Source organism: Aspergillus oryzae, chromosome 2 (assembly GCF_000184455.2).
Source record: "Aspergillus oryzae RIB40 DNA, chromosome 2".
NCBI classification, from domain to species: Eukaryota; Fungi; Ascomycota; class Eurotiomycetes; order Eurotiales; family Aspergillaceae; genus Aspergillus; species Aspergillus oryzae.
The window spans coordinates 700,623-726,310 of NC_036436.1; the positions used below are offsets into that span (position 1 = coordinate 700,623).

The window sequence follows — 25,688 nt, forward strand, 5'->3', positions numbered from 1 at the left end:
ACTTCTTCCGGTACAGCTTGATGAAGAGGGATCGTCAAGAGAAAGGCCTGCTCCCTAGGTTCACCAGTTCGAAAAAGGTTGCAGGAAAGTGTCACCACAAATACATAGAGGCCTGATGGAACGACGCGCTTTCCGTTGGACTCTTACCGTCTCACTGCTTGTCACTATCCTTCGTGGCTAGGACCAATAGCTTAATAAGACAGCCCATGTTCGCGAACGAACATGGACGAGTCCGCCAAGCCGATGACCATCCTTTGGAAGCGAAATGAGTATCGGAGATATGATGTCGAGACGGATATGACTACTAGACCGGCCATGGTGGGCCCTGTGAAGGAACAGCGGACCGGGCGCCTTGTGGCTTACATGAGCCCGCGCTTACTACGCACAGTTGCGGCCGAGACGGAAAATGCACCCCAGGATGACGGGAGACGGAGCTCGGGCAGTCCTCCCCGTCGCTTGTCTGGGACTGGCGGTAGGGGGGCGGGTGTGTTGGGGAAAACGAGCGAAGGTTGGCGATTTTGAAGTATTTAGAGTGCCGTAACCTGATCTAAACTAGGACGGTTGGGTTCGGGTATGTTTACTTCACCGACCTATTAGTAGATATAGGTTAAGGCTAGTACCCGGAGGTCGACCAGTAATTAATTTATCAAGATTCCACAAAGCCAACTACATTTCTTTCAGGTTGCTTAGGCTTACAGTAAAAGACCCCTATAATGTAGCCATGTCCTAGCTCTTCGCCAGTATAGAATACAGTTTATGTGGCGTGTCCATCTGTGGGATGTAGAAAGGAAGCGAAGTGTAGCGTCTTCACTCCAAATCCGCCCATGGGAGATGTCGACGTCGCTTTATTGGAGTGGGTCGTTGGTGCTGTGGCGCGCACTTGGCTATCTTGGGTTTCAGGGTAGGTTGAAGTATGTGCGCCTACCAAAGCCAAGGCATCTCCTTATAATATCATTGGAGATCACGCAGAACCAAGGATTGTGGTACTCCATTAGAGTATCCGGATCACTAGAACCCGTTCCCTTTCATCTCAAACAATTCTGCTGTCCAAGGCCGAAAACAAATGGTCCCAGCTGCCCGGGCTGCAGTTCTGATCCAGATTGATGAAGTTCTGCCATAAATCATCAATGTTCGCATTTTCCAACGGATCGTATGTGCTTGGCAAAATCTGATTGGGGTTCACCAGGTCCCTGTCCGACAGATTCGGATCAGGCACGCCACTGGCACCGGTGTTGGCCGACAGTGGTCGCACATCCGGAACCGTGGTGGCCGGTAGGACTTGGATTTGATATTTCTGCAATATATCCATGAGGGACTTCAAAAACCGGCTCGCCATGGGCGACGTCGCCTCGGCCTCCTGCAGGACTCGACACGCGTCGACGATCTCCTGGCGGCGGTCTTCGCTGCTTCCCCCCTCCTTATTGAGGCACAGATCCATGACCAGCACCGCGGTGGCCAGGAAGTAGTTGTGGAGGAAGGTGGCCAGCCGCACATGGGCTGAGGCGAGCGAGGCCATGTCATGATCCATGAGGGCCTTGAGCTCAATCACGCAGCGCGCAGACTGCAGGCACACCTTCCGTGAGTATTGATAGCGTGGGTTCATGGACACGCGCGTGAGAAACGGCTGATTTAACTTCGACCGGCGCCCCTGCAGGGTCGACCAGAGGATGTACCGCTGCACGATGATCTGGGGGTACTGGTGCTCGACGTCTCGGCTTTGATGGCGGCTGGCCTCGTCGAGGCGGAAGAAGACGGGTAGACTGCGGATGAAGGCTTCGAATCGCTGGTCCAGCGAGATGAACCGATCGTAGTTCACCTCGCCCCAGTCCGAAAACGGCGGGGGTAGCGCATCGATGGCGCTGCGGCAGATGTCGGCCAACTGGATGCGTAGGAGCGTGTAAGTCATCGCCGTCGGTTGCGATAGGGGTCGACTGTACTGCGGATTGTAACGATCGAGGTCCCGATCATCGAGATTCCGCGGGTAGTTGACGCGCATGTGGGCTGGGTGCATCAGGTATGTCCCTTCTTGGGGCCCGCCTGACAGCGCCAGGATCCTGGGAGAAAGAGGGAGGCGCGTTACCAGAGTGATCCGGTGGCCCTGGCCGGAGAAGGGGTCTGTCACAAGGTAAACTCACCAGTCAGTCGAGACCATATGCCACCACACCCTGCGTTTGATCTCCCGCCCTATGTCACTATCCAGTGGTGCGTGGGGGCCGGGCAGTCGGTCCGGGCGCGCGTCCAAGCGATGGAGAGACAAATCGCGGGCCATGGTTAGGGCGCTGGCGCTGAGCGCGCGGAAGCGCATGGTGAAGCCCTCGAAGTTGAAAATGACAAAGGAAAGAATGATTGTCGCCTGAATATCTTCGATTGAGCCGGGGGTGCTGCGGCTGGAGTGCTCCAGCACATCCAACGCCATCTTACTCCACAGGAAGGCACACTTGACGGCTGTTTGCTCGTTGGTAAAAACCGCGTCCCCGCCGGTAAGAGGGGTGAGCGTGTAGGCCGTGCTGGCAAAAATACTAAGAATCAATGCGACATGGCAGGGCTCTATCCGTAACCCCAGGGATAGTTGTTTGTACAGATCCTCCATCTGCTGGCGCACCGATGGGAGATGAAGGATGTGGTGTAGATAGGTTACATCTTCAGCGTAGCGCTTTAGCAGCCAGGTTGCCTCATTCTTCGGTGGCAACCACACCCTGGCGACACAGCTGCCCACGGACGAGGGATTACCGGACGCCTCAACCAGTGAAAACTCGGTTTCTAACGCCTGCTGGACCGCGAGTACGCGGACGGATACGCCATTAGACATGGATGACAACTACAAGTGGGCAGGACGCGCGGCTCCGTCAGTACATGGCACATCGAGTACTAGCTAGGGCAACATCAGAGACTCACCACGGAAGTGTCACGGGTCCCGACCCCTTCCAGCCATTTCGAGTCCCCCTCGCCCTCGGAAATGTATGAGGGCTCCGTAGAGGGACGCGGAGCAGCGGCACCGTGGGTGCGAAGAATGATGTCTTCCAGCCGCTGTAGACGCGACAGGATCTCGGTATTGCTGCCGGTGCCAGTGCCCGCACTGGGATTGGCGGGCCAGCCCGGCTGCAAGTACGTTGTCTGCGCTTGCACAGGGCTGGTGGTGATTGGAGACGCGATGGACGAGGTGGTCGGCTCCATCCGATATGCGCGCTCACAGGTGACCCCGCGGCTGACGCAGTTAGAGCAGGGCTGGTCGCGACTACATTTCAACTTCATGGACCGGCAGAGCTGACACGAGACCGGAAGCTGCCTCCGACGTCGTCGCTGCATATTGGTCGATCAAATGCCGACGCTGTGGTGAAGATAGAGTGATGACATCAAGCTCGACGATATCAAATTAGCTGTAGCCGGGCTAGCAACAGCAGAAGAGCTCAGAACGGAATGTCATGTCGAGGGTCAATGGTAGCTGATGGAAAAGAAAGGGTGAATGAAAGAAAAGTTGAGGGTCACTCTGGCGGGCCGCTAAGCCAGATCGGGTCCTGATCCTCCATTGGGAAACAAACGACAGCGGTCGCTAAACCAGATCCAGTGTGTGGGGCGTGGTGGGTCAGGCGCTCAGGCACTCGGCGCTCAGGAACGCTCATCATCGTCCTCTTCCTGTTCCTACGCCGGTAGTCGTTTGTGCCTACTAATTATAAAGGGAACAGCTCTCCCTATGTCGTTCTCTTCATCTTTTATTACTGTTATGCGACTGCACGCATCTCGCAAATTCCTACCTAATCTCCGTGGCTGCCCGGAGCTCCACGGGGCTCCACGGAGTCTCCATGGAGGTTGAGCGGCACTTGCCCGATTTGGGAGTATATATGGCTCACGGCTTCTGTCATTTTTCTCTGCTGCTGCTTCTCCAACGCCTTTCTGCCTCTTCTGCTCAGTTCTGTCAACTCTGATCTTAGATCGCTCATCATGTCCGCGACAGTGGACAACACCGAGGCTAACGCCTCCCCTCCGAAAGAGTTCACGTAAGGGCCAGTCTATTTCCTCCCTCTGAATACCGCTGATTCTGTGAGATAGGCTTCGCTCGACAATTGCGCTGATTGGAGCCTTCATGGCCCTCTTCTGCACCCTGGGGTTCCAGAATGCCTTTGGGGTCTTCCAGGCATTCTATCATGCCACCATACTACGCGATCATTCCGAGTTCGATATCGCCTGGATTGGCTCCCTATTGACGTTCATGATATTTTTCTTTGCAGCGCCTGCGGGCGTCCTGGTGGACCGGGTTGGTCCCACAGTAAGTCGTTCTAGGCGAGAACAAGAGGTAGCATTCACTCACCCGTCATCTGCAGCCGCTGCTCACCTTCGGCGCCATTGCAACTATCCTGGCAACCTTCATGATCTCACTATGTAAGGAGCTGTATCAGTTCCTACTAGCCCAAGGTATACTGCTAGGCATCGGCAACGCCTTCCTGCTTTGTCCGGCCATGGCTACCGTCACCCGTCTGTTTGATCACCACCGCGGCGCCGCCAACGGAATCATGATCGCCGGGTCCTCCATCGGCGGTATCATCTGGCCCATCATGCTCGATCAGCTGCTCAACAAGGACGGCGTCAGCTTTGGCTGGACCTTCCGCATCGTCGGCTTCGTGGTGCTGCCCCTATGTCTCTTCATGGTCGCGACCATCCGCCCGGCTCCCAAGACACTGCACGATTCGGACAGGGAGGGGATAGAGCTGTCGCACGGCGAGTCAGAGAGCGACCACAAGGCGCAAGGGGCAGAAGGGCCGGCGGCGATTATCAAGAACCCGACCTTCCTCATCCTCTGTGCCGGTCTCTCGGTAGCCACCTTCGGCCTCTTCAGCCCTCTCTTCTTCATCTCCACCTACGCCACCGACCAAGGTTTGTCCGTCAGCTTGGCCTTTTACCTCGTGTCCATGCTCAACGGCGCCTCCATGGTCGGGCGTGTCTCCACGGGCTTTCTGGCCGATCGCTACGGGAACTTCAACCTGTGCTTCTTGACGATTGCCTCCTCTGGGTTGATTGCCATGTGCTGGACCAAGGCCACGAACACCGTGGGCATCATCTTCTTTGCCCTAGCCTACGGATACACGTCCGGGGTAAGTCCGTCTGATCTAAAGAAGAACCCTCCGGGTCCTAACACCGCGGTTGCAGGCCATGTTCAGTCTCCAAACCCCGTGTGCCGCCCAGCTCTCGACGCCCGAGTCGAGGGGGGCTGCCGTCGGCATTCTCTTTGTCGCGCCAGCAATTCCGTAAGTATCGTCTTCTTCTCTCGAATAGCTCGTTCTTGCCGACTAACTCACTCCTACAGCGGATTGGTCGGCACCCCCATCAGCGGGCGCCTGCTCAAGCACGGCTATCTGGCCCTTTCGATGTATTCGGGGGCGGCGTTGTTAGCTGGGGCAGGGTTGGTGCTGATCGCACGGCTGCGCCAAAACACAAAGCTAATGGCAAAAGTGTAGTTGTTCTTCTGCAGCTGGAAGTGGGCGTTGCGTCTACCTTTGCTCCGTCTGTGGGTTGTTCTGCGTTTCTAATGGTCTGTCAATCCTTGCTTTTGGATGCGATGGCTTGATCAGGATCTGTTACGTGTGTTATTGTTTGATGTGTCTACAACAAATCCCTACTTTAGGAATAGAGAAATAATATAATAGCTGATTTGCCATTGTGTCATCCGTGTCTTCAGTTGTAAGATGAGGTTTGTCGGCACTCGGCCATACACGTAAATATTATATATATTCACAATCCCTGCAAGCCGCAATTACTGCAAGAAAACATCCTGAGCCCTAGAGATGGTCGCATGTAGACGTCTAATATTGGTATTTTGGTTCCAGGTATTTATTTTACCTAAAAAGAGTTCCGTGGGGTATATAGAAAAAAAAAAAAAAAAAAAAATTCTCATTGATCTGCCTCACGGGTACCAACAAAACATACCAATTATGGATGGCTAATGCGGTCAGTCGTGAACCAAGGCTCTTCCGGAAAGAAGAGCGTTCCATACGAATTAAAATTTAGAAATCGATTGATTGAAAAGGGATCCGGTGTTGACAGCGGATATCAACATTCAAGTATTTTCCCCTACCTAGATAGCGGGTCTGAATTCTACTTCCACGTCCCGGTTGATCGTGAAGCCAGCTTCCGATTTCTCTCCTTGATCAGGCAGTGCAGGGGGTACATGCAACGTATACTTGTCCGTCACAGCCAGAATTGCTAGCTTCAGAATCACCTCTGCCATATTCTTGCCTAGGCACTTGTCACGTCCGATCCCCCAGCGAACAAATCCAAAGCGATACCGCGCGGGGTCCAGACCGAAAAATCGCTCCGGGCGGAAAGCATCAGCCTCTGTTCCCCAGATACTTTCGTTTTTGTTCAGCCGGTTCACGTCCACGATCGTTGGCGTGTGAGCAGGAATGTGGAATCCCCCAATGCGCTTGGGGCTGGCGTTACATTCGGGTAGGGTAAAGTCTGACTCTGTTAGTGAATCCGGGGTATCTCACTGCGTCGGTCGGCAAATGAAGAACGTACACATAGCAGGGGTAACGCGGATCGACTCCAGGAGCGAGAAATGCAGCAGGGTGTTCTGTTTGCTAATATAGTCCCCTACCGTATATCCGGGTTGGGCTCTGTGAGCGGAAATCTCAGCCCTGAGCTTTTTCTGCATGGCTTGGTCCTTCGCCAAGTGCTGAAAGATAAGCGCTAAGATAGATCCGGTTATATCAATATTCGTGAAAAGCATTTCATCCAGAGATTGTAGAAACTGGAAGGGCATTAGTTACATTCGAGTGGGTGTTCGAGCTTGACTTACCTCCGGAAGGCTCATGTCACCGGCTTCGACACCTACGTATATCTTTTCTGCTGGACACGAGAGCTTTTTCTACAGGCTTATCAGATACTCCTGGATATAACATTGGGACGACGGTACCTCTCTTGCAAGCTTGATCTGGGCGAGGTTGAAAGCCTTCCACTGCGTCTGGAACGAGTCCATCAGTCGCTTCTCAGCAGTCGGCAATTTATTATACCATTTGGACATCACTCGCTTGTTGAGAAACGCGACGAAAATGATCTTCTCGTGAAGTTCGTTCATAGTACTTAGAATGGCGTAGTTCTTTGCGTATGGTTAGCCGCATTCAAATTGTCAATGTTCCAGGCCACACACTTCCTCACTGAACGTCTCGCCATAGATGCTGATCGCGATGGACCTCAGGGACAGATCCTTGCACCGCTTCTTCACATCCTGCACAAACACATCTTTCTGGGTGCTCCTTCTGGTTGGGTTCTCTGACAGATGACTGACCCAAGAGTCAATCTCCTGAGAGAATCGTTTCATCATGGAACGGCTGGCTCGATAGGAAAATTCCGGGTCCATATGACTACGCGCAAGCTTCCACTTGGTGCCTCCCAGCTGTCCCACACATTGTCCTAGAAGTCTACATATGATGGTGGTTATGAGAAGTTGGAGACTGTACTTGTGAGGTCCCACTTACTGCCCTGCATAGTCACCCATATTCATGTTTTCAGGCTTGTAATGCGAGTTGGCGTCCTTTCGGTGGAATTCCTGGAGATGCTCTGGTGCGAAAATAACGAGCTCCTTCAATTTTCCGTTATGAATGAGATATGGCTCTGAACCGGCAAGGTCCTCGCCAGCCTTTGACAGTTGTTTCCTGCATGGATAATGTCAGTGTGGTTCCTATAGCCCAGAGTCAATTGGTCTCTATACCCATGAGTGAATCTCATGAACCGCGTATTGTCCGGATATTCCTTGATGCTCTGGCTCTCATCATTCTTGAATTCCTGGCGCAAGTTTTCCGTTAGTGACTGGATTGATGCTGGTAGCGATTAGAAGCATGTTCCGTACATCTGTTCCTACGAAGAAGTTTGAAAGTGCCAGGTAGATCACAATACTAGCCACCACCGCCACCGCGGCGGCAATCCCTATCTTGGGCAGCTTCATATGGCTACCGGCAAGGAAGTCAGACTTCATAGGCGAGGCCATTTTTTGTCCTTCCTGGAAGACGAGTTGAGTACGCAAGTTTGGAATTCACTGGTTGACGATAGTCCAGGACTGAATCTTCATGTCCACGAAGGCTATACTCATAGACCACGAATGCCAGGTGTTTGTTGCCATACTTCTCCCGCATACCTCCGCTCTCTCTGCGAGCGTCGACCGCTCCTCAGCTCATCCGAACGGAATATGTCCGGCTTATGTGAGCCGGGCTTTCCCCCCGCACGAAACCTACCAGTGGTTCTGCCCCGTATTCCTCGCTTCCACTCAACATAATAACCATTGTTTGTGCTACAGAACTTGAAGCCTAAAGGCCGTCCGCATGATTTTATCCACCACTCGAGCCCACCTGCCGGTGAAAAAGGCCGTGGTAGCGTTGTAATAGTGTGTCACAGGATTGCCATCCTAGGCTAGGGGTGAGCATTTACCGGCGTGCGAAGACGTAGATCTGGGGGAGGAATCCTTCGACCGGGGTGAGAGCGATCGCAATATGATTGTCTCTCGTGCTTATCATTGGGGGCGAGAAAAGGGCGGACGATGAGCATCGGCCATTTAGCCGGAAGGGCCTAGAAATCTCGGCCGAGCTGGTATTTGTGTCCTTTCGGTCTTTCTTCTTGTTCGTGGAATAACAGGCAGTTCGGCCAGATGGCCTGCGACTGTGTAAGATCCTGGTCGTTTTGCTTGCTCCGTCTGTCCTGCTCGTTTCTAAAATGGGACTTTTACAAATCATACACTAATAACAAGCCCCCCTGCTGCGACCTCAATCCTGCCTGGCTGGCTTGGCGCAAGAGGGGATTACTAGGATAGATTAGACCACATTGACACGTCTTATTATGAATACACCGTGCTGAGTAAGTATCTATCTAATTATTTCGCCGTGTATTCTGGTAAAGACCATAATTGGTTCATCATATTGGCGGGATCCGTCAGCAGGGAGGGACTCGAGTTCACGCTGCAGATGCGATGCCCCAGTCTCACACCAGTCAGAGGCGTATTCAGAGATATGCCCAAGGAAAACGCCCTCCAGGCCACCACAATGATGGCATTGGAGACCTGTTCAAGTGAGGCATAGCTAAAGTCTACAGCTACGGATCATGGAGGTGCTCCCAGAATCGTGTTTACAATAATAACACCTAAATATGTGGTTCATATACCATCGCAGAAGTGTTTGAATTAATTATTTTTTTTTTTTTTTGAATCCCATAGTCTGTCCTATTAAGCACCGTAACTAACAAAACAAAATACCTCTGCACGGCATATGAGTTAGCTCTTTTCATGACTAAAATATCTTAACAACAATACGTCAAAAGGGCCTCGTACCCGGACCCTAATTAAAAATACCACATCAAATACGAACAATAGCCTCAGGAAACTTTCTTTTTTTTTTTTTTTCTTTTCGTGTATTCTAAATTTCAAAGGATATCTCAACCCCACTTCACCAAAACAACTATATGTCAATAAGGTCGCGTCTTGAATGCCTTATTCCCAACAGGATATATTTGAAATCCGCCTGCATGGAGGCTCTCTTTTACCATGTGGTTTTATTCTATCTGCTGTTAGGAACTACTATTACTGGGGGTAGGCAACTACTGGAACGGTTACATCGCCAAGTATCCATGGATATATTTCAGATGGCCAAGTTGCTGGGATAGCTTAGAGAATACGAGATGAGTGATTCTAGTATGATAGGACGTCCACTGTTAAACGCCAAGAGTGGCCCCCCTTCAGCCCATGTGGTAAAACGCCACTGTACGCCGTATGCGAGATAACCAGACTGTGCAACGTGATGAGGCACGCCTAGACGCCCAAGACATATACACCAGGGTACAGAGCGGGGAAGAAATGTCCAGAGATATGATATTGTTCCCTCTCAGAATTTCTGCAAGTCATCTCAATCAACCAATCTCAGTTCCCTTCGCCAGATAACGTATTCTTAAGTTCGCTTTCAAAGAAGTCAAGGAGAAGGAGGTATTTCGACAGTAATGCTTCAACAGGAAGGCACCACGGATTCGGCAATTTCCCACGCCATCCATGGATGCTTCGTGCTTGGTAGCGCCACAGCATGTTAACTGCAACACCACTGATCGCCCTAGTTTCGGTTGGCCCCATATAAGCCTGCTGATGGCATTAAGAATAAGCGGCTCGCTCCTCCAGCTGGGATCTTACGAACTCATGCTGGTTACTTGTCTCTCTGCTCTGGCGTAGCATTATTCACGTTGCTCCTCTATATCGGTTATTTCCATTGATCTTCTGCCCTTTACCTCTACGCCAATGGATGGAAGCTCCAGACCACTACCCCAAACCGCGCAGCGTAAACGTCGACGCCCAGTCTTAGCCTGCGATCGATGTCGGAGACGAAAGATTCGGTGCGACCGTAAGGTCCCCTGCAGTCACTGTCTTAGGACCGGGTATGCCAGCACATGTACATACCTGGCCAACTCGAATTCCTCATTTCCCGAAGAGGACCTGCCAGGGCTCGACACCACAGATCCTGCCATGGACATGGCTACTTCACATCCAAACCACGGGCACGACCGCGTGCCCACTGACAGCGGCATCGGCCACTCTCCTCCTGCCCAGGTCGAGCCAATTCCGAGCGAGGGCGAGATGTACGGGGATTTCTGGGATCCACTCTTTGTGATCCACAACACTATCTCCACCCACAAACATCGCGATCCTGCTAGCACCCCAGCGAGCCTGGGCCACGTACCCAGGCACACACCGGCACAGGCGCCAACAGAGGTCCAGGTGCTCATTCAACGGGTGCGTCAGCTGGAGCAGAAGGTCTTCAGCCAACAAGAACCAGAGAGTTCTCTAGCAGCTCCCCATATTCAACAGCGCCATCCGCAGGCACGACGCACGGTGTGCCAGGCGAATCTTCTGGGCAAGAGTCACTGGCTGGTGGGGTTTGCGCAGGTAAGCTAAATATATAGATGTATCTATCACCAAGTGCTGACCCAATCTAGTTCGATACAATTGTGCATACACTAAATAACCGACTTCAGGATAATGATGTGGAGTTCCGTGCTCTGTTTGTTAAATGTCAGCGGCTCTCGCGAGCAATCCAGCAACAATATAGTCTGCGCGCTTCCTCTCTGCAGGCCTTGGACGGCAGCCTGCCATCACAGGAGGCCTGCGATGTCTGTGTCAATGCATACTGTCGCACTTTCGAATCCGTGCTGCGAATTCTCCATGTACCCACCTTCCGACAAGTATACAATGAGATGTGGACAGGCTCACAGCCGACCAGCAGACTGTTCTTGTTAAAACTGCAGCTAGTCATCGCCATCGGAGCCCGTGTGGTAAACCAATCAGACATGCTTGGCACGCCTGACATGGCCTCCCGCTGCGTGGCTTGGATCCAGGAGGCCCAGCAATGGCTGCACGCCCCAGGGGAAAGTCTGCAGGCTAGTGTGGATGGCATTCAACTTTACTGCCTTGTCCTACTTACACGAATAGTATGCGCCGTGGATGCAAGTCTTGTGTATGTATCCACTGGCGCACTCCTGCAGAAGGCGCAGCAACTGGGACTTCATCGTGACCCGTCTCATTTCCCTGCAATGCCGGTATTCCAGGCTGAGATTCGCCGCCGACTATGGTGCACCGTCTGCGAACTAGTTCTCCAGTCTAGTACGGACTCAGGGACCCCACCGCTCATATCTTGCGATGAATTCGACTGTAGACCTCCTGCTAATCTAAACGATACGAATCTTGGTACAGCCAGCGAGCCTGAGCCAAGTAACATATTAACACAAACCTCCTTCTCAATTCTCCTTATGAGATGCTTGCCGGTTCGCGTACAAGTGGCAAAGGTCTTAAATAGCGTCCAGCTAGATCCCTCGTACAGCGAAGTGCTCCGTCTTGGGGAAGAGCTCACCGCAGCATGTCACTATAATACGCAAATGATTAAATCTATGTCTCCCGACCACGAGCAGCCGACCCTGTTCCAGCTGGAGCTCCTTAACTTGCTAACCTATAGATTTCTCCTTTGCCTCCATCAACCGTTTGCCATGAAAGCTCGGAAGAACCTCGCCTATTACTTTTCACGCCGGGTCTGCTTAGAGACGGCAATCCAGATACTGGCGGGTCACCCAACAACGCCTTCCGGACAAAATGTTAACGACTATTTGAATGTGAAACGCTACTCTAGCGGGCTGTTTAGAGACCCATATTTACTTGCCTCCGTGACTGTGGGACACGAGATCCTCTGCGTAACAGAGGGCGATTGGTTTTCCTGCCAACCTGTCTCCCCGCTCACAAACAACCTGTCGTCTACGCCCAACAAAAGCCAGCAGGTTCCTCGCACAGTTTTAGAAGAATACGTAGGCTTGAGTGAATGCCGGTTAAAAGACGGCGCACAAATAGATATCAAAACCTATGTGTTGTTATCGTGTATCATAGCCCAGATTAAAGCTGCCGAAACTGGGTCACCTCAGGACGATGCGGTCCTATCGGCGGCAGTGGACAGTCTGGAAAAGTGCCACATAGTTCTTGTCGACAGGTACAAGAGCCTAGCACAATCGCGGGAGTCACCTCAACCTCTACAGGTATATGGTGGGTCTAATGTGCCGTGTCGACTGGGTAAGGGTTCCAATGACATCTTGGACATCAACGAAACGGGGGAAGGCGAGGCATGGTCTGATTTCGATGTGAGCCAGGTGTGTGTGATGTGTCACAGTCGATATGATCTTACTTCTGACTGCATACAGGCTGAGTGGTCCCTGCAGGTTGAATACCCTGATCTGGACTGGAATTTGCTGAATACTTGGTCGGCTTGTGTCCCTGGTTCTGATTCAGGGGCAAGTTGAATTGTTATATTCTCATCTGAAAGCTTGAGGTTTATATGGATAGTGAACACCAGATTCATTCCCAAACAACCACATTCTTCAAAGTCTATATCGCGTGTAGAGCTCTTCTGCCCCGAGCGGGTCTTGGTTCAAACCACCCCGGACAATACGGAGGCTGCTCCTGTCGAGAACGTAGTGGTTAGAAGGCAATCAAAGTTGCTAGGCTCTCGCGAAGGAACGATACGTGCAAAGGGAGGGAACGGAAAGGGAAGGGAAAGGAAGCTGAAAGAGGGAAGAGATATGGCCTACTTCCGTTGTGAAAGTCTTGACACTGTCCACAATTCACAGGAGAAATCAGCCAGCCTTTGCTCTTATGCAAGTTCCCTGACTAACGTCTAGCATTTCATTACAATGTAAGAAATAGCCACCGTAGTGAGCATGGAGAAGATGTTTGCAATTCTAAAACAGTCTTTGCAATGAAATGGGGACCCAGCGCCAATATTCGGTGACGAAAGCAGCAAGAACAACGACGGTCTTGATACCGTCTAACCAACGAAGACGCGCTCATGCAAGGGGTCATGGGCGAAGCTAACAGATCGACTAACATCCAAGGTGTTCCTGGTGTCTAGTTGTGAAGTTCAACGAGTAGGGCAATCGACGATATGTTCTGCCATACTGCCACCAGACACTGTTGGCAAAACCAACAAACCTACATAATAATAGACCGCCTCCTCTGCTACTTCTTGCCACTACCCTTGTCCAGCACGCTCCGGAAAACCGCCATCGTGTGTTCCCAGGCTCTCTCCGGCATGCCTAGCGCCCGGTACGCCTGAAGGACGGTGTCGTCCATCACGATGTCGGACGTGTGCTTCATCCGATAGAACCCCGGAGCAGCCACGATCCCATTGTGTGGGGGGCTCTGCAACTGCTTCTGCCATTGTTGCGACAAGTCCACGGTTGCTTCGTAGAGTCGGCGCTCGCCAGACTCAGCCAATGGCATGGCCACCACATAGAACACCGGCAGCAGGACGGCCTGCAAGACGAGCATGAGCATCCCTTTGAGCCATCTCCAGAGCACCAGCCTCGAGCGAGTGCGCTCCGGGGATTGAAGGAAACTAGCCACGATTTCCGTCTGCACTTTCCCGGGGGACTCGTGCACAAAGTCCACGGAGGGTTTCTTGTGCGCCAGGTGTTCCAGCGCCAAGGTGTTCATTAGGGTGGTGTGGGCAACGTGGTTCAGCATGGTGTAGCTTTTCTCCGACTGCAGATCTTCGGGCACAAAGGGCAGGGCACGTTCATTGCCACCGTTTAAGACGCTGAAGACTCGAGGTCGTCGATTGGACGGCTCATCCGGGTAATTTGTCTTGGCGGTTCGCTCGAGAAGTGGAAGGAGATTCACCGTGAATCGTAGGCGACCATAGTATGCCAAGGAGGTCAGCTCTTCCAGCCCCTCTGGTGTATCTTTCAGATCACGGATCAGCATTGTAAAAGCTGCATGCAAGGGATGCCTTTCTTACAGGACGGATGCCCGTTAGGCAGGTAGCCAGGACTCATGAACAAGAGGTCCAGCTGGGATTCCTTGCGGAGCACTAGGTTGCAGATGCGGTCTACCTCGGACAGCAATGAGATCTGCCCGTAGATGGCCACCAGCTTGGCTCTGCGGTTGAGTCGCTGCAACTCCGCAATCCTCAGGGCGAACTGGGCGGTTGACCGACAAACTATATACACGGTCGGTTCGTCAATGCGCTGGATCAATTCCATGATGGTGGCCAGTCCAATCCCCTTGGTCGCTCCAACAAATAGCGAGACATGGCGATGGCCCGCCCAGGCATCTCGGAGGCCTGCGTTGTGGGCACGAATCTCTCTAAGGGAAACCATGGTGGCTGCTGAGGATACAAATTACTCAGAGTACCAGGCGCCCGCCGGGGGATGTTGTATGAATGCTCTAAAATCCATCAAACAGAAGAGACTCCACTGCAGTCGGGCTGACTTTTTGTTCTAGTGGAGTCTGCGTTAGGGCTAGAGTAAGATAAGCCCGTTCTCCGCACCGTCTCCGGACCTTGTGCGCCACGTTACTCGGCCGCTGTAGTTCTTATGCTCCATCTACGTCTTTTATGAAGCATAGCAGATACAAATTGGATGATTCGAATCTTCTCTTGTCATCACCATGCGCGGTAGCTTCTTGCTGGTATTCAGAGAATCCTGCTACACTTTCACCCCCTCGTCCGCGCCACACCATGCCTGCCTCCATTCATTTTGAGATCTCGGCCACTCAACGGGCGATCAAGATTAAGGGCCCCGGGCAAGCCTCGGTTGAGAAAGGATGTCCGGTTCCCGCTTGTCAGCCTGAGGATATCCTGGTGCGGGTAGTCTGTGTCGCTCTCAACCCTGTCGATTGGAAGTCTGCCGATCTCTCGCCCAGCCTCGATGCCACCTGGGGCACGGACTTCTCCGGAGAGGTAGTTGTGGTAGGTGAAGCCTGTCAATCCCGCTTTGCGCTGGGTGATTCGGTCTGTGGTGCGGCCTTTGGGAATAACCCCGAGGATGCCACCCAGGGAGCCTTCGCCGAGTATGTGGCCATTCCCGGCGAGCTGGTGTACAAGATCCCTCCGGACATGTCCTTCGAGCAGGCAGCTACGGTAGGCACGGGCTTGGCTACGGCCGGTCTGACGCTCTACCAAACACTCGGTTTGTCATGGCCCGATCAACCTGTCCAGGACGCACAGTATGTTCTAGTCTACGGCGGAGGAACCGCGTCCGGGTGCTTCATGATCCAGCTTCTTCGGCTGTAGGTTTTAAGGCTTCTATGCCATTTATCCCCAAGAGTACAGGAGACTGACCAAGTCCTGTCCACAGGTCCGGCTACATCCCCGTCACCACCTGCTCGGCAAAAAGCTTTGACCGTGTCAAGCAGCTTGGGGCCGCCGAAGCCTTCGACTATCACTCCCCGGGCTGCGGCTCCGAGATCCGCGAGTACACGGAGAACTCCATCAAATATGCCGTGGACTGCATCACCAACATCGACTCCATGAAATGCTGCTATACGGCTATCGGCAGCTCCGGTGGTCAGTACGTCGCCCTTGATCCGTTCCCTATCCGCGGCCACACGCGCCGGAATGTCAAGGCGCGCTGGATTATCGGATACACTATCTACGGCCGTCCGATTAACTGGAAGCACCCTTTTAAGCGGGATGCGCAGCCCCAGGATCGCGAATTTGCAAAGAGGTGGTATCCCGTGGCACAGCGGCTCTTGGACGAGGGCAAACTGCAACTCCACCCACTACAAGTCGAGACTGGAGGACTCCCAGGGGTGATCGAGGGGGCTAACCGGAGCCGTAAACATCAGGTAACTGGGGTGAAGCTGGTTTATTGTGTTTGAGATAGCTGTAGCTAGCTAGAATCTAGGCAATGTATGTATCTTCCCGTTGTAGGAACAGCATAAAGTACAGCAGGACCCAGCCTGTGTTGAATCAAAGCTGGATTTGGATTTGTCAGACAAGCCTTCCACATTCCATTTCTCGTATTTTAGACGCTTCAGCTTGTAGCTATTGCCCATGGCTCAACATCGCTACGTCCCTAGATTACCTCCCTTACGCAGTCTTTACAGCTACATTCACCCCATGCAAATTGCTCGGCCCAATCCGCATGATGGCCTTGTATGGCCGCTCATCTCGGGGCTCCAGAGTGCGAAACCGCTGCACAAAGCGCAGGAGCACGTATGATGCCTCCGTATCGACGAGCACATGCGCAGGGCAGATGCGCGGGCCTCCTCCAAAGGGGACGAACTTCCACAGAGGCCGGACATCTCCCCAACGCTCCGGGCGGAAGACCTCGGCATCAGGGCCCCAGTTGTCTGGGTCCCGGTGCATGAGGTACCGGTTGGCATGGACGATGTCTCCTTTTTGGATGAAGATGGGTTGGCTTTGATCTGGGCCTCCTCCGACCGGCAGCGTAGTGTCTTCCAGAGCAATCCGTACCATCTGGATGCCGTTCGGGTACAAACGATGGGCTGCCAGCTGGTTAGTCGAGAAGTCCTTCCAAGGGGATTGGCCGACATGCACTCACTCTCGTTGATGACATATCGCAGGTAGCGCAGTCCACGCAGTTTCTCAAACGTAATCTCCTGGTCTCCCAGGGCGAGCACCTCCTCCCGCAGTGTTTGATACACATGGGGATGTCTTGCCAGGGCGTAAATAGCGTTGCTGATGAGAATCGATGTCGTGTCGTTGGAGGGGATGAAGACGGCCATAATTTGGCCCCGCAAAGCTTCCTTATCTTGCAGCTGCTGTACCATGTCCCATAGCAGGTCGGTACGACCGTCAGGCTGATTCTCCGTGCATGAGGTGCCCTTGCCGCTCTTAACGTCCTGCAGCTGCGTCAGACTGGCATCGATGCGCTCGTCCACGAAATCCCGGACGATCTTCACATTTTCCATCCACACTGGGTCACGGTGGAGGAACATCAGCTTTGACATGGTCAGACGCACGCGGATGCCTCGCATTGTGTCGACCATGGCCTTGGCCACCTTCACATTCTCGGGATGGGTGAGGGAGTCGACGGTCTTGCCAAATAGGAACTCGCTCGAGGTATCAAGGAACTACGGTTCCCGTTTGGTCAGCCATGCTGCGTTCCACTATACATGCTGAAAAGCTCATACGAACGAAGCTTACCCATCGTTGCAGCAACGGCTGCATGTCAAAGGTCGAACCATCGGTCGGCACCAGGTCCAGCAGACGATTCACAAACACCTCCAGACGGGCGAGGTTTGAGTATCCGTCGCGTGTGAAATAGGGCTTGATGATATTGCGACTGAAATCCCACATCGGTCCGTCAACAGTACTGACTCCGGGCCCAGCAACAGGGTCGGCGGCTCCGCTTCCCCGACGAAGCGGTTCCAGGCCAAACTCGCGCCAGTATGTGGTCGACATGGCCTTCATGTTCTCGGACTCGGATGTGTAGATGGCTCGCGACCCGAGAAAGTTGGCCTGGAAGGTCTTGACGCCCTGGGCCGCGAAGAGCTCCTGTTGCCATGGGAGCCAGCGGTGTTCCTTGAAGGCCTTGGAAAGCGTGTAGACGAAGTCTAGTCCAAGGATCGGGTCTCGATGGCGATAATGCTTGATCTCCCCGCAGCCGCGGGCCTTCTGCTGCTTGAAATAGTGATGTCGATTCCACAGTAAATTGCCAACCTTGTAGAGGACGAGCCAGACACAGGCAGCGATGAAGTACTCTGTTAGGGTAAACATGATGATGGGTTGGCAGGCGAAGTGGGTGCAACTGCGGCAGTCATTCTATACCTCCCTAGAGCAGAGATTGATAATACGACAAACAACCGGGTAGACAAGATGCAACAGGCTAATTTTGAGAGATTCCACACCCGCCACATCCATGAGCTGTCGTGTCAGACCCCTCGGCCGAGGCGGACGTCAGCGTCGGGGCTTGCATCTTGGGCGACGGCCGTAAAGACGGTGTAATACGAGGCTCGGAGATAGCGTTATTCATTACTGCTATAAAATTGATTCCACTCGTGCGAGCTATATTGCTAGCCCGATCAAGCCATCGAATCTCGGACCTTGCCATGGAGACTGTCGCTGCCATAAAGACGCTCATCCAGCAGCTGGCCGAGTCCACAGACCAGTTTGGGCGTGCGGAAATCAATGACGCTCTCCGCGAGCTGCAACACTCGCTGGAGACGCCGTTCGATACGGTGATGCGGATGTCGCTCGATGTAATCTTTCTATTGTTCATCTTCTCGGCTCTCCTAACTTTGCTGAATAGACGTGTCAAGTCGCCGTGGCCCGCATTGGCTCGGACCTGGGTCTGTTTAAACATCTCAGCCAGTGTGCATCTCCTCAGAGCGCTGAGGAACTAGCCGATCATCTCGGTTGTGGGAGGGAACTGATGTGTATATATACAATGATTATCTCCTTCGAGCACGCTAGCTAATAGGACTGTCACATAGCTCGGCTCCTCCGCTACATGGCCTCGGTGCGCATGGTACAACAAACAGACGACATCAAATACATATCGAGCAACATCACACAGACGTTGGCCGTCCCCGGGCTCGAAGCAGGAATGCGACATGCGTACGTTTCCTATTTCCCCCGGATCACTCCCAATTCGAGGCATGTCATGTTTTAACCAGCGTCCAGATTCGAGAATCTCTGGCCAGTCCTGATGGCCCTCCCCGACTTCCTCGCCGAGCGCAAGTATCCCGACATCGTGGATGCCAAAGACACTGCGTTCCAAAAAGCCTTCAACACCGATCAGGACTGCTTCCACTGGCTAGCAACCCAGCCAACACGAATTGCGAACTTCAAGGTCCTGCTCACCGACGAGCGCACCCCAAACTTCCTGTCCACGTTCCCACTAGAAAAGGAGCTCGGATCATGGTCTGCAGAGCCCGAGAAGGCGCTCTTCGTCGACATCGGGGGTGGAATGGGACATGCATGCATCCGACTTCGCGAGAAGTATCCCAACCAACCAGGCCGCGTGATTCTCCAGGACCTGCCCCCAGTACTGCAAGCTGCGCAGGCGACGCAGCCCCTGTCAGGGATTGAATCGATGCCACACAATTTCCATACTCCACAACCCGTCCAAGGTGCGTCATGAGCTCCGTCTGCTTGGGCCTGCTGCATAGCTGATTATGAAGCATAAGGGGCCAAGTTCTACTTTCTCCGTCTCATTCTGCGCGACTTCCCTGACCACCAGGCACTCGAGATCCTCCATAACATTGTTCCCGCCATGGATGCCGAGTCACGCATTGTGATTGATGACGGGGTTCCCCCGGAGAAGGGGGCGCGGTGGGCAGAAACCGGAACGGACATCTGCATTATGAGTGCTCTGGGGTCGAAGGAGCGGACTCAGCGGCAGTGGGAGGAGCTAGCTGCAAAGGCTGGACTGCAGCTACAAGCTCTCTACCAGTACACCTGGCCAGTGGTGAATGCGGCCATGGTGTTTAGCCTGCAGTAGCTACCAATACGTAGAACATTATGTCTCCATAGACCTCGGTTCACGCCTTAGCTGTTGGAGAACGTTTCAATAGTACACCTATAGCGTTATAAAAACGCACTTTTTCATGCCCTGAATTAGGTCGATGTGCTCCTAGCATCGGGTGGGAAAGCTATGGCAACATTAGCACCGCCGATCACTTTACATAGAGCCTCGTGTGAGACATTTATTGCCAATAACAAGTCAGGCAGTACCCATGTCCGGCCTGCCGCTCAAGTTAGGGAGGGAAAAAAAAACCTCGTTGCATACCGGGGCCAGAAGGAACAGCCCCCGTCTGTTCAATGTTGCATCGGGCGGGTTCAAAATGCTGCTTCGCCCGTGGCTGCAGCCCACATACACCTATACAGATATTCCCCGTGGGTAAATCCTACCCTGAGCCGGCTATATATTGTACATAACTACCTTAGGGAATCATCCGTCTAACCCCGTGCCATTCTCCCAAGAAACGCACCCTGCATACCGAGCAATAGCAGAGTATGATAGAGCAATGACCCCTCCCAAATCCGCAATTATTGTAAGGATCAACCAACGCTTCCCAGTCTATCTCAAAAGAAAACAAAAGAAAAGAAACGAAAAAAGAACCAAAAAAAGCCTCTGATGTCGATCTCGACCTAACCCTCTCCCAGATCGGCGGCTCAATCTCCGGCCTCCTCCAAGCCCTTCAACTCAAACGCGCCGGCACTGATGTCTTAATCCTCGAACAAGATCCGTCCCCAACGCGAGCAAGCCATGAATCTGGCGTCTCCATTGGACCGAGCGTGCTCGCCCTTCTCAAGAAATACGACGCCACAGGCACACCACCCGCTATTCCAGCAGGGTTTCTCAGTGTTGCGTGGCAAACGCGCCCGCGTGTGCTGAACACAGCCTGGCACCATGATATGAGTAATTGGGGCAGTCTCTACTTGATCCTCAGGGCGAATGTTGATGGGTTCGCTTCGGATGTCGTACCGTATCCGCCCCCAGGGAGGAAGGGGGATGGGACGGCGGAGTACAAAGCCGGAAGGAGGGTAGTGGGGGTGGAGTTTGATCGGGGAGACGGGGCTATGAATGTTTTACATGTGGAAGCTGAAGCGAGCAGGGGCTCAAGGCAGGGGATGGAGGTCAAGAGAGAGCGTGCTGAAATGGTGATTGCCGCGGACGGCGTGCATTCGACAATCCGACGATTCCTACAGGTCCCTACGACATGGACTTACGCTGGGTATATTGCCTGGCGGGGAACTGTGCGTGAGGACCAGCTCTCACCGGAGACGGTGCGATATTTTTCAGATCGTCTGAACTTCACGCTTCTCGCAGGGTCGTATTTCATCACGTATATCATTCCATCGGAGACAGGGTCTGTCGAACCAGGAAGGCGGCTCGTCAATTGGGTCTGGTACTACCCGGTCCCTGAAGGGTCAGTAGCCATGGACACCATCTTCACCGATATCAACGGTGTCTTGCATAATAGTACAGTTCCGGGAGACCTCCTCGACCCGAAGGTCTGGTCGGTGCAGAAACGGCGCTACATCTCTGACGGCACTACACCGCACCTAGCGGAAGTGGTTTCACAGACGCGTCGGCCGTTCGTAACGAAAGTCGGGGAACTCGAAGCCAGTGCCGCGAGCTATTTCGACGGTCGCCTTGTGCTCGTTGGCGACGCGTTTGCGACTTTCAGGTCGCACCTGGGGCTGGCCTCAGAACAGGCCGCGCGTCATTGTCTCCAGATGGACAGGGTCTGGAGCGGGGAAATAAGCCAGGCAGCAAGGGATCGTGAGGCTAGACTCTATGCGGCGAAGCTCTTGCTGTTGAATAGGCTTATGGGGTTTCTAGGGCTGGGGTGGTGGTGGTCGGCGTTGAAAACGGGGCTGGCTTATGCTTGTTTGCTGATCACTTGCAGGGTTGTAGATGTGTGACCTGGCTAAAGTAGTATTACTTACGTGAGCGTATCCTATTTCATAGCCATAAATATACTCCTGCAGCACCCCATCACCATTAGCCATAAATCACTCATCAGAATGTCTCAACCCCCTCCCCAACTCTCCCCAAGCCACCTATGCAGCGTAAGCGTAACCCTCGGCCCCTCCCTCCCCCCAATTCCACTATTAGGCGGGGGCACCCGGATCCTCCAACCCATCACCGGCGGCTCCATCCAAGGCGCCGGATTCAACGGCACGATTGATGGCGGGCTATCGGCCCCCATCCACCTGGATGCTCGGAGCGAAAGCGGCGAAACGCAGATCACAAAGCTACCCTGGATCTACGTCTACGGGCACGCGGACGACGGATCACCGTTCTTTATCGAGGAGGCAGGGATTGGGTCGGTGGGGAAGCAGAACACAAGAGTTGTCATTCAGGTTGGCGGCGTGTATGCCAGATTGCAGGAGGCCTTTCTGGTGGGGCAGCCGGGGAGAGAGCCTGGGGGTAAGGGAGCAAGGGTGGAGTGTTGGGTTGTGCCTTTGGAGGGGGGGTATTGTTCTTGATTTGAGGTCAATAGCAATCTTTACTGCTTTACTCGCCAGCGTTGGGGTACGGGGCAATGACGGCGACCATCGCCGATCTTCTCCAGCTATGCATAATTGATACTTTGGCTTGGCAAGCGCCTATCACCCCTAGACAGAGTCATAAATTATTTACAAGGGTTGGCACGTTCCCTGAATAGGTTTCAAACGGCGGCCACTCATTCATCTGTAAGTGTGGTACGATGAGGGCTCCATGCCATCAGCTGACCAAGTCAGAGGTGTCGAGGCCCCGCCGGTAAGCCAAATAGCAAACAACTACCGCCCCCACAGGCATTGCTGCAGGCGTCCAGGTGAAGCTCGCTTGATTTTGGGCCTCGGTAAAGCCAGAACGACTTACGCATGTGGAAAGAAGACAGAAAAAAGCACAGTAGATTTCTACCCACTCTGCCAAGAGCAGAGAAACGTACCATAACAGACGGAATAGTAAACCTATCCCACAGTGTCCACTCAAAGCTGCCCCTTCGTGCTAGGCAGAACCTCCACCACCGCCATAACCCCCAGGTGATCCGTAACCCAGGGCTTCTCGAATCCCAGCTCCACGATCTGCCTCCTTTCTTCGTCCCCCTCAGCCAGGATCCCTTCTCCGAATTTCTCAAACTTCAGTAACTTGACAGACCCTCGAAAATAGACCTTGTCCATTCTGGAACACCCAAACTGCGCGCGCTGCTTCGTTGTTGCTTGTTGGCCCCATGTATATCCTTCCTCGGTGTCCTCCGCTCCGCCTAGTTCCAGGAATGCGTCCTTGAGATTATTGTCCACATGCAACGTGCGGTCAAACGGCTGGATTGCGTTGAAGTCACCGGCGACGAGAGCTGCGTGTACCCCATCGTGATGCATATACTGAGCGACTAGCTGCATCTGTGGTGGGCGGTATGGAGGGTCAAGCGCCATGGACTCTAGGTGCGTGTTGCAGAGGCGGATTCGCTTCTCCTCAAGCTCAGTAGAAACGTCCACAAAAAGGGCATCGCGATCCATGCGCGTGTGGGAGTAGTGAACCCGAAAAACCGACGTAATAGGCAGATGCTTGCCGACAAGGACGGTCGTGCCATACTGCGTGGTGGCCCAATTGGTGGTGTCAATATCTGTAAGATGGAAATTGGCTTGCACCCACGGAGTCGCAGCAATTGTTTCCAAGTCAGAAGGGGTGCATTCTTGGAGAAAGATAACAGGGGCGACATGTAGAGGGAGAAGGCGCGTGAGTTGGTACAGATGTGCAAGCGCTGGTCGCATGCGGGCTGCAGCGAAGGGAACCATGAAGTCGATATTCCATGTATAGAGTGCAATAGCTGTGGTGGCTAGACTATCATTATCATTCTTACTCGAGCTTCCGAGGGCGGATGGCGACTTGGAGACCCAGGTAGATGTTGCGGGGTCAAAACCATAGTAAGTCTGGGTATAAGGCTCGTCCAAGGTCCATGGCACCGACGTCTTCCGAAAGGTCGCGGTGTCCTTGATGGCCTGGGCCACAAGCGCTTCCATAGTGATAGATGGAGTTCTAGAAAGTGGAGAGTATATGTAGGGTTAAGAGGAATCAAAAAAAGGATAAAGAAGGAAGGAGAATGAAAAGCGAAATGAATTTGAAGTAGGAACAGATAGCCACTAGTAGTATGGAAAGTAAGAGTCCAAACACAAAGGAAAGAGTGTTTTCTTTGTTTGTCGGGCTGTCAGCTGACGTTCCAACTGCCCCCCGCTCTCGATAAATCATCCAGAATGCTCACTGCATGCTACTGTTTCTAGCTTGACCAACCCCTTTCGTCCACCGCTGCCACCAATCGTGACGATCTCTGGAATCCCAGCGTGTTTGTTACTACTACCCCTCTCCTTCCTGCTAGGCCAGTAACGCCCAAACCCTGCGCGATTCAATAGCACAGTCACAAGCGGACGCAGCGGAGGCAGGCATGCTGCGATAATCCCCACACATGGTTCAACCATTGTCCAGAGCATATTGTCTGGGAGTATGTCTAGAACCAAACAACACAATCAGCTTGCGGGGCTAGTCGGGGGTAGGGACAGTGGGTCGCTCACACGACGGATCCGCGTTATCCTTAGATAGCTCCCTGATTTGCGCGAATCGCACAATGCTCGCGGCACACCCTAGCCCCCCCGTCAAGAACACAGTCCCAAGAGCAATTTTCTGCGTGGTCTTCATATGCAATTTTCGCACCTCCATAATGGGTAGTGCGAGCATCACAAAATCAGTAGTGAAGTTGGGCACTGCCTTTCCGATGAAACCCTTGACATTGTCGATGCACCAACCCTCGACGAATGGGTCCCAGTTTCGGCGGATGGGATGGCATCCAAAGACCGATACAAAGATACATGCGAGCCACCACGCTGTTACTACAAGTCCTATTGCCAGGGTACTCCATCTCATGAAGCGGGTGGGGAACATGCGATAGTACATGGCCAGGATGCTCCACTTGGTCGTAGCTAATACCGTTGCATAGAGGTGATAGGATATGAAGAAGTACATCTGCATGATAGTAATCTCATCCCTATTGAGGACTGCCACATGCCTGCCGACACGGACGTTCCTATACCCGAGAGCGAAGACAGTATAAAGTCCCCATGCAAATAGCTTACAGGTGAGAGCAATCAGCATAATCTAGCACCAGGTTATAAAGATGGTCCCTTACAATCGACACTAGGGTCAACCAGCCATCAAGCTGGAAGCCAACTTTGCGCCAAAGGTGAACACCAATTCGTAACACCACAAACAAGGTTGCTAAGGCTGGGAGTGCAGTAATCTGTGCAAATGATGCTCCGCTAGAGTCCTCAGCGAGATACTCGGGAGAAAAGCCAGATGAAGACATGGCGAAAGTCGAGTTGCGCAAGGAAACTTCAGCCGACGCGGTTGAATAGAAATAGCGAATAAGAACACCAAGCTCAATGGTTTAGTAGAAGAAGCTTGTGTCGTGTTTCCGGACTCGAGCTGAATGTTTCGCCTTTAATAGCAGATCGCCATGGCACACGCCCCGTCCCATCTCCAACGCCAGCGTGAGAATGCTGTGCCCTCCATAATCGAATCTCGAGTACCATTGGCCTATGCATAGTTCGCTTGGTGTGCGGAATGCTGGGTACACATGCAGTAACATCTGACATGCAGCCAATATGTATCACACTGAGTGAATACTATTCTGGACTTCCAAGGGATGTAACCTTGTGTTTTATTTCACTAGTGGCCCCCAATATTTCAGCCTCAAGGGCAGCGGTATGAGCGGGACTGTACTACACAGGTCCAGGGCATAGCCCCTGTACAAGCGGATTTGCTGATGCACATCAGCGAAATAGGAATGTACTCTGGCTATCAGGGATCGACATACAATCATCATTGGATGATTGACCGCAGGGCTACCCCGGCTGCTGCATTGGAACAAGTTTGATTGGCAATCCACAATACGGCTGGTC

At 53.0% G+C, this 25,688-nt stretch overlaps 15 protein-coding genes across 15 annotated transcripts; 6 read left to right on the forward strand and 9 right to left on the reverse strand.

Annotated features, from left to right (window-relative positions):
* Positions 1–222: 222 nt before the first annotated feature.
* On the forward strand, positions 223–701 carry AO090001000278 (uncharacterized protein; the record flags this gene model as incomplete). The annotated part of the gene is made up of 2 exons (XM_023234472.1): positions 223–508; positions 682–701. 2 exons carry the CDS (start codon positions 223–225, stop codon positions 699–701), a joined length of 306 nt encoding a protein of 101 aa, XP_023089593.1.
* Positions 702–1,030: 329 nt separating this feature from the next.
* AO090001000279 (fungal specific transcription factor domain-containing protein) lies at positions 1,031–1,996 on the reverse strand (the record flags this gene model as incomplete). The annotated part of the gene is made up of 1 exon (XM_023234473.1): positions 1,031–1,996. The coding sequence occupies one exon, from the start codon at positions 1,994–1,996 to the stop codon at positions 1,031–1,033; it is 966 nt and encodes a 321-aa protein (XP_023089594.1).
* A 135-nt stretch (positions 1,997–2,131) lies between these two features.
* On the reverse strand, positions 2,132–2,809 carry AO090001000280 (fungal specific transcription factor domain-containing protein; the record flags this gene model as incomplete). The annotated part of the gene is made up of 1 exon (XM_001818766.3): positions 2,132–2,809. One exon carries the CDS (start codon positions 2,807–2,809, stop codon positions 2,132–2,134), a length of 678 nt encoding a protein of 225 aa, XP_001818818.3.
* Positions 2,810–2,883: 74 nt separating this feature from the next.
* On the reverse strand, positions 2,884–3,306 carry AO090001000281 (Zn(II)2Cys6 transcription factor domain-containing protein; the record flags this gene model as incomplete). The annotated part of the gene is made up of 1 exon (XM_023234474.1): positions 2,884–3,306. One exon carries the CDS (start codon positions 3,304–3,306, stop codon positions 2,884–2,886), a length of 423 nt encoding a protein of 140 aa, XP_023089595.1.
* Positions 3,307–3,939: 633 nt separating this feature from the next.
* On the forward strand, positions 3,940–5,450 carry AO090001000282 (MCT family MFS transporter; the record flags this gene model as incomplete). The annotated part of the gene is made up of 3 exons (XM_023234475.1): positions 3,940–3,995; positions 4,048–4,264; positions 4,320–5,450. 3 exons carry the CDS (start codon positions 3,940–3,942, stop codon positions 5,448–5,450), a joined length of 1,404 nt encoding a protein of 467 aa, XP_023089596.1.
* A 913-nt stretch (positions 5,451–6,363) lies between these two features.
* Positions 6,364–6,754, reverse strand: AO090001000283 (uncharacterized protein; the record flags this gene model as incomplete). Its single annotated transcript, XM_023234476.1, has 2 exons — positions 6,364–6,422; positions 6,511–6,754. The coding sequence occupies 2 exons, from the start codon at positions 6,752–6,754 to the stop codon at positions 6,364–6,366; spliced, it is 303 nt and encodes a 100-aa protein (XP_023089597.1).
* A 105-nt stretch (positions 6,755–6,859) lies between these two features.
* On the reverse strand, positions 6,860–7,978 carry AO090001000284 (uncharacterized protein; the record flags this gene model as incomplete). The annotated part of the gene is given in 6 exon segments (XM_023234477.1): positions 6,860–7,073; positions 7,150–7,274; positions 7,280–7,412; positions 7,470–7,646; positions 7,703–7,776; positions 7,853–7,978. Coding segments are annotated over 6 exon segments (849 nt in total).
* A 2,505-nt stretch (positions 7,979–10,483) lies between these two features.
* Positions 10,484–12,795, forward strand: AO090001000285 (fungal specific transcription factor domain-containing protein; the record flags this gene model as incomplete). The annotated part of the gene is made up of 3 exons (XM_023234478.1): positions 10,484–10,903; positions 10,993–12,645; positions 12,697–12,795. The coding sequence occupies 3 exons, from the start codon at positions 10,484–10,486 to the stop codon at positions 12,793–12,795; spliced, it is 2,172 nt and encodes a 723-aa protein (XP_023089599.1).
* A 715-nt stretch (positions 12,796–13,510) lies between these two features.
* On the reverse strand, positions 13,511–14,257 carry AO090001000286 (uncharacterized protein; the record flags this gene model as incomplete). Its single annotated transcript, XM_001818773.3, has 1 exon — positions 13,511–14,257. The coding sequence occupies one exon, from the start codon at positions 14,255–14,257 to the stop codon at positions 13,511–13,513; it is 747 nt and encodes a 248-aa protein (XP_001818825.3).
* Positions 14,258–15,011: 754 nt separating this feature from the next.
* On the forward strand, positions 15,012–16,153 carry AO090001000287 (zinc-binding alcohol dehydrogenase family protein; the record flags this gene model as incomplete). Its single annotated transcript, XM_023234480.1, has 2 exons — positions 15,012–15,499; positions 15,631–16,153. 2 exons carry the CDS (start codon positions 15,012–15,014, stop codon positions 16,151–16,153), a joined length of 1,011 nt encoding a protein of 336 aa, XP_023089600.1.
* A 234-nt stretch (positions 16,154–16,387) lies between these two features.
* Positions 16,388–18,273, reverse strand: AO090001000288 (uncharacterized protein; the record flags this gene model as incomplete). Its single annotated transcript, XM_023234481.1, has 3 exons — positions 16,388–17,371; positions 17,445–18,048; positions 18,149–18,273. 3 exons carry the CDS (start codon positions 18,271–18,273, stop codon positions 16,388–16,390), a joined length of 1,713 nt encoding a protein of 570 aa, XP_023089601.1.
* Positions 18,274–18,349: 76 nt separating this feature from the next.
* Positions 18,350–19,743, forward strand: AO090001000289 (uncharacterized protein; the record flags this gene model as incomplete). The annotated part of the gene is made up of 5 exons (XM_001818776.3): positions 18,350–18,499; positions 18,550–18,676; positions 18,734–18,857; positions 18,924–19,372; positions 19,430–19,743. 5 exons carry the CDS (start codon positions 18,350–18,352, stop codon positions 19,741–19,743), a joined length of 1,164 nt encoding a protein of 387 aa, XP_001818828.1.
* A 526-nt stretch (positions 19,744–20,269) lies between these two features.
* Positions 20,270–21,757, forward strand: AO090001000290 (uncharacterized protein; the record flags this gene model as incomplete). The annotated part of the gene is made up of 3 exons (XM_023234482.1): positions 20,270–20,296; positions 20,409–21,639; positions 21,741–21,757. 3 exons carry the CDS (start codon positions 20,270–20,272, stop codon positions 21,755–21,757), a joined length of 1,275 nt encoding a protein of 424 aa, XP_023089602.1.
* Positions 21,758–22,727: 970 nt separating this feature from the next.
* On the reverse strand, positions 22,728–23,759 carry AO090001000291 (endonuclease/exonuclease/phosphatase family protein; the record flags this gene model as incomplete). The annotated part of the gene is made up of 1 exon (XM_001818778.3): positions 22,728–23,759. One exon carries the CDS (start codon positions 23,757–23,759, stop codon positions 22,728–22,730), a length of 1,032 nt encoding a protein of 343 aa, XP_001818830.1.
* A 514-nt stretch (positions 23,760–24,273) lies between these two features.
* AO090001000292 (uncharacterized protein) lies at positions 24,274–25,093 on the reverse strand (the record flags this gene model as incomplete). Its single annotated transcript, XM_023234483.1, has 2 exons — positions 24,274–24,814; positions 24,864–25,093. 2 exons carry the CDS (start codon positions 25,091–25,093, stop codon positions 24,274–24,276), a joined length of 771 nt encoding a protein of 256 aa, XP_023089603.1.
* Between the last annotated feature and the right edge of the window lie 595 nt (positions 25,094–25,688).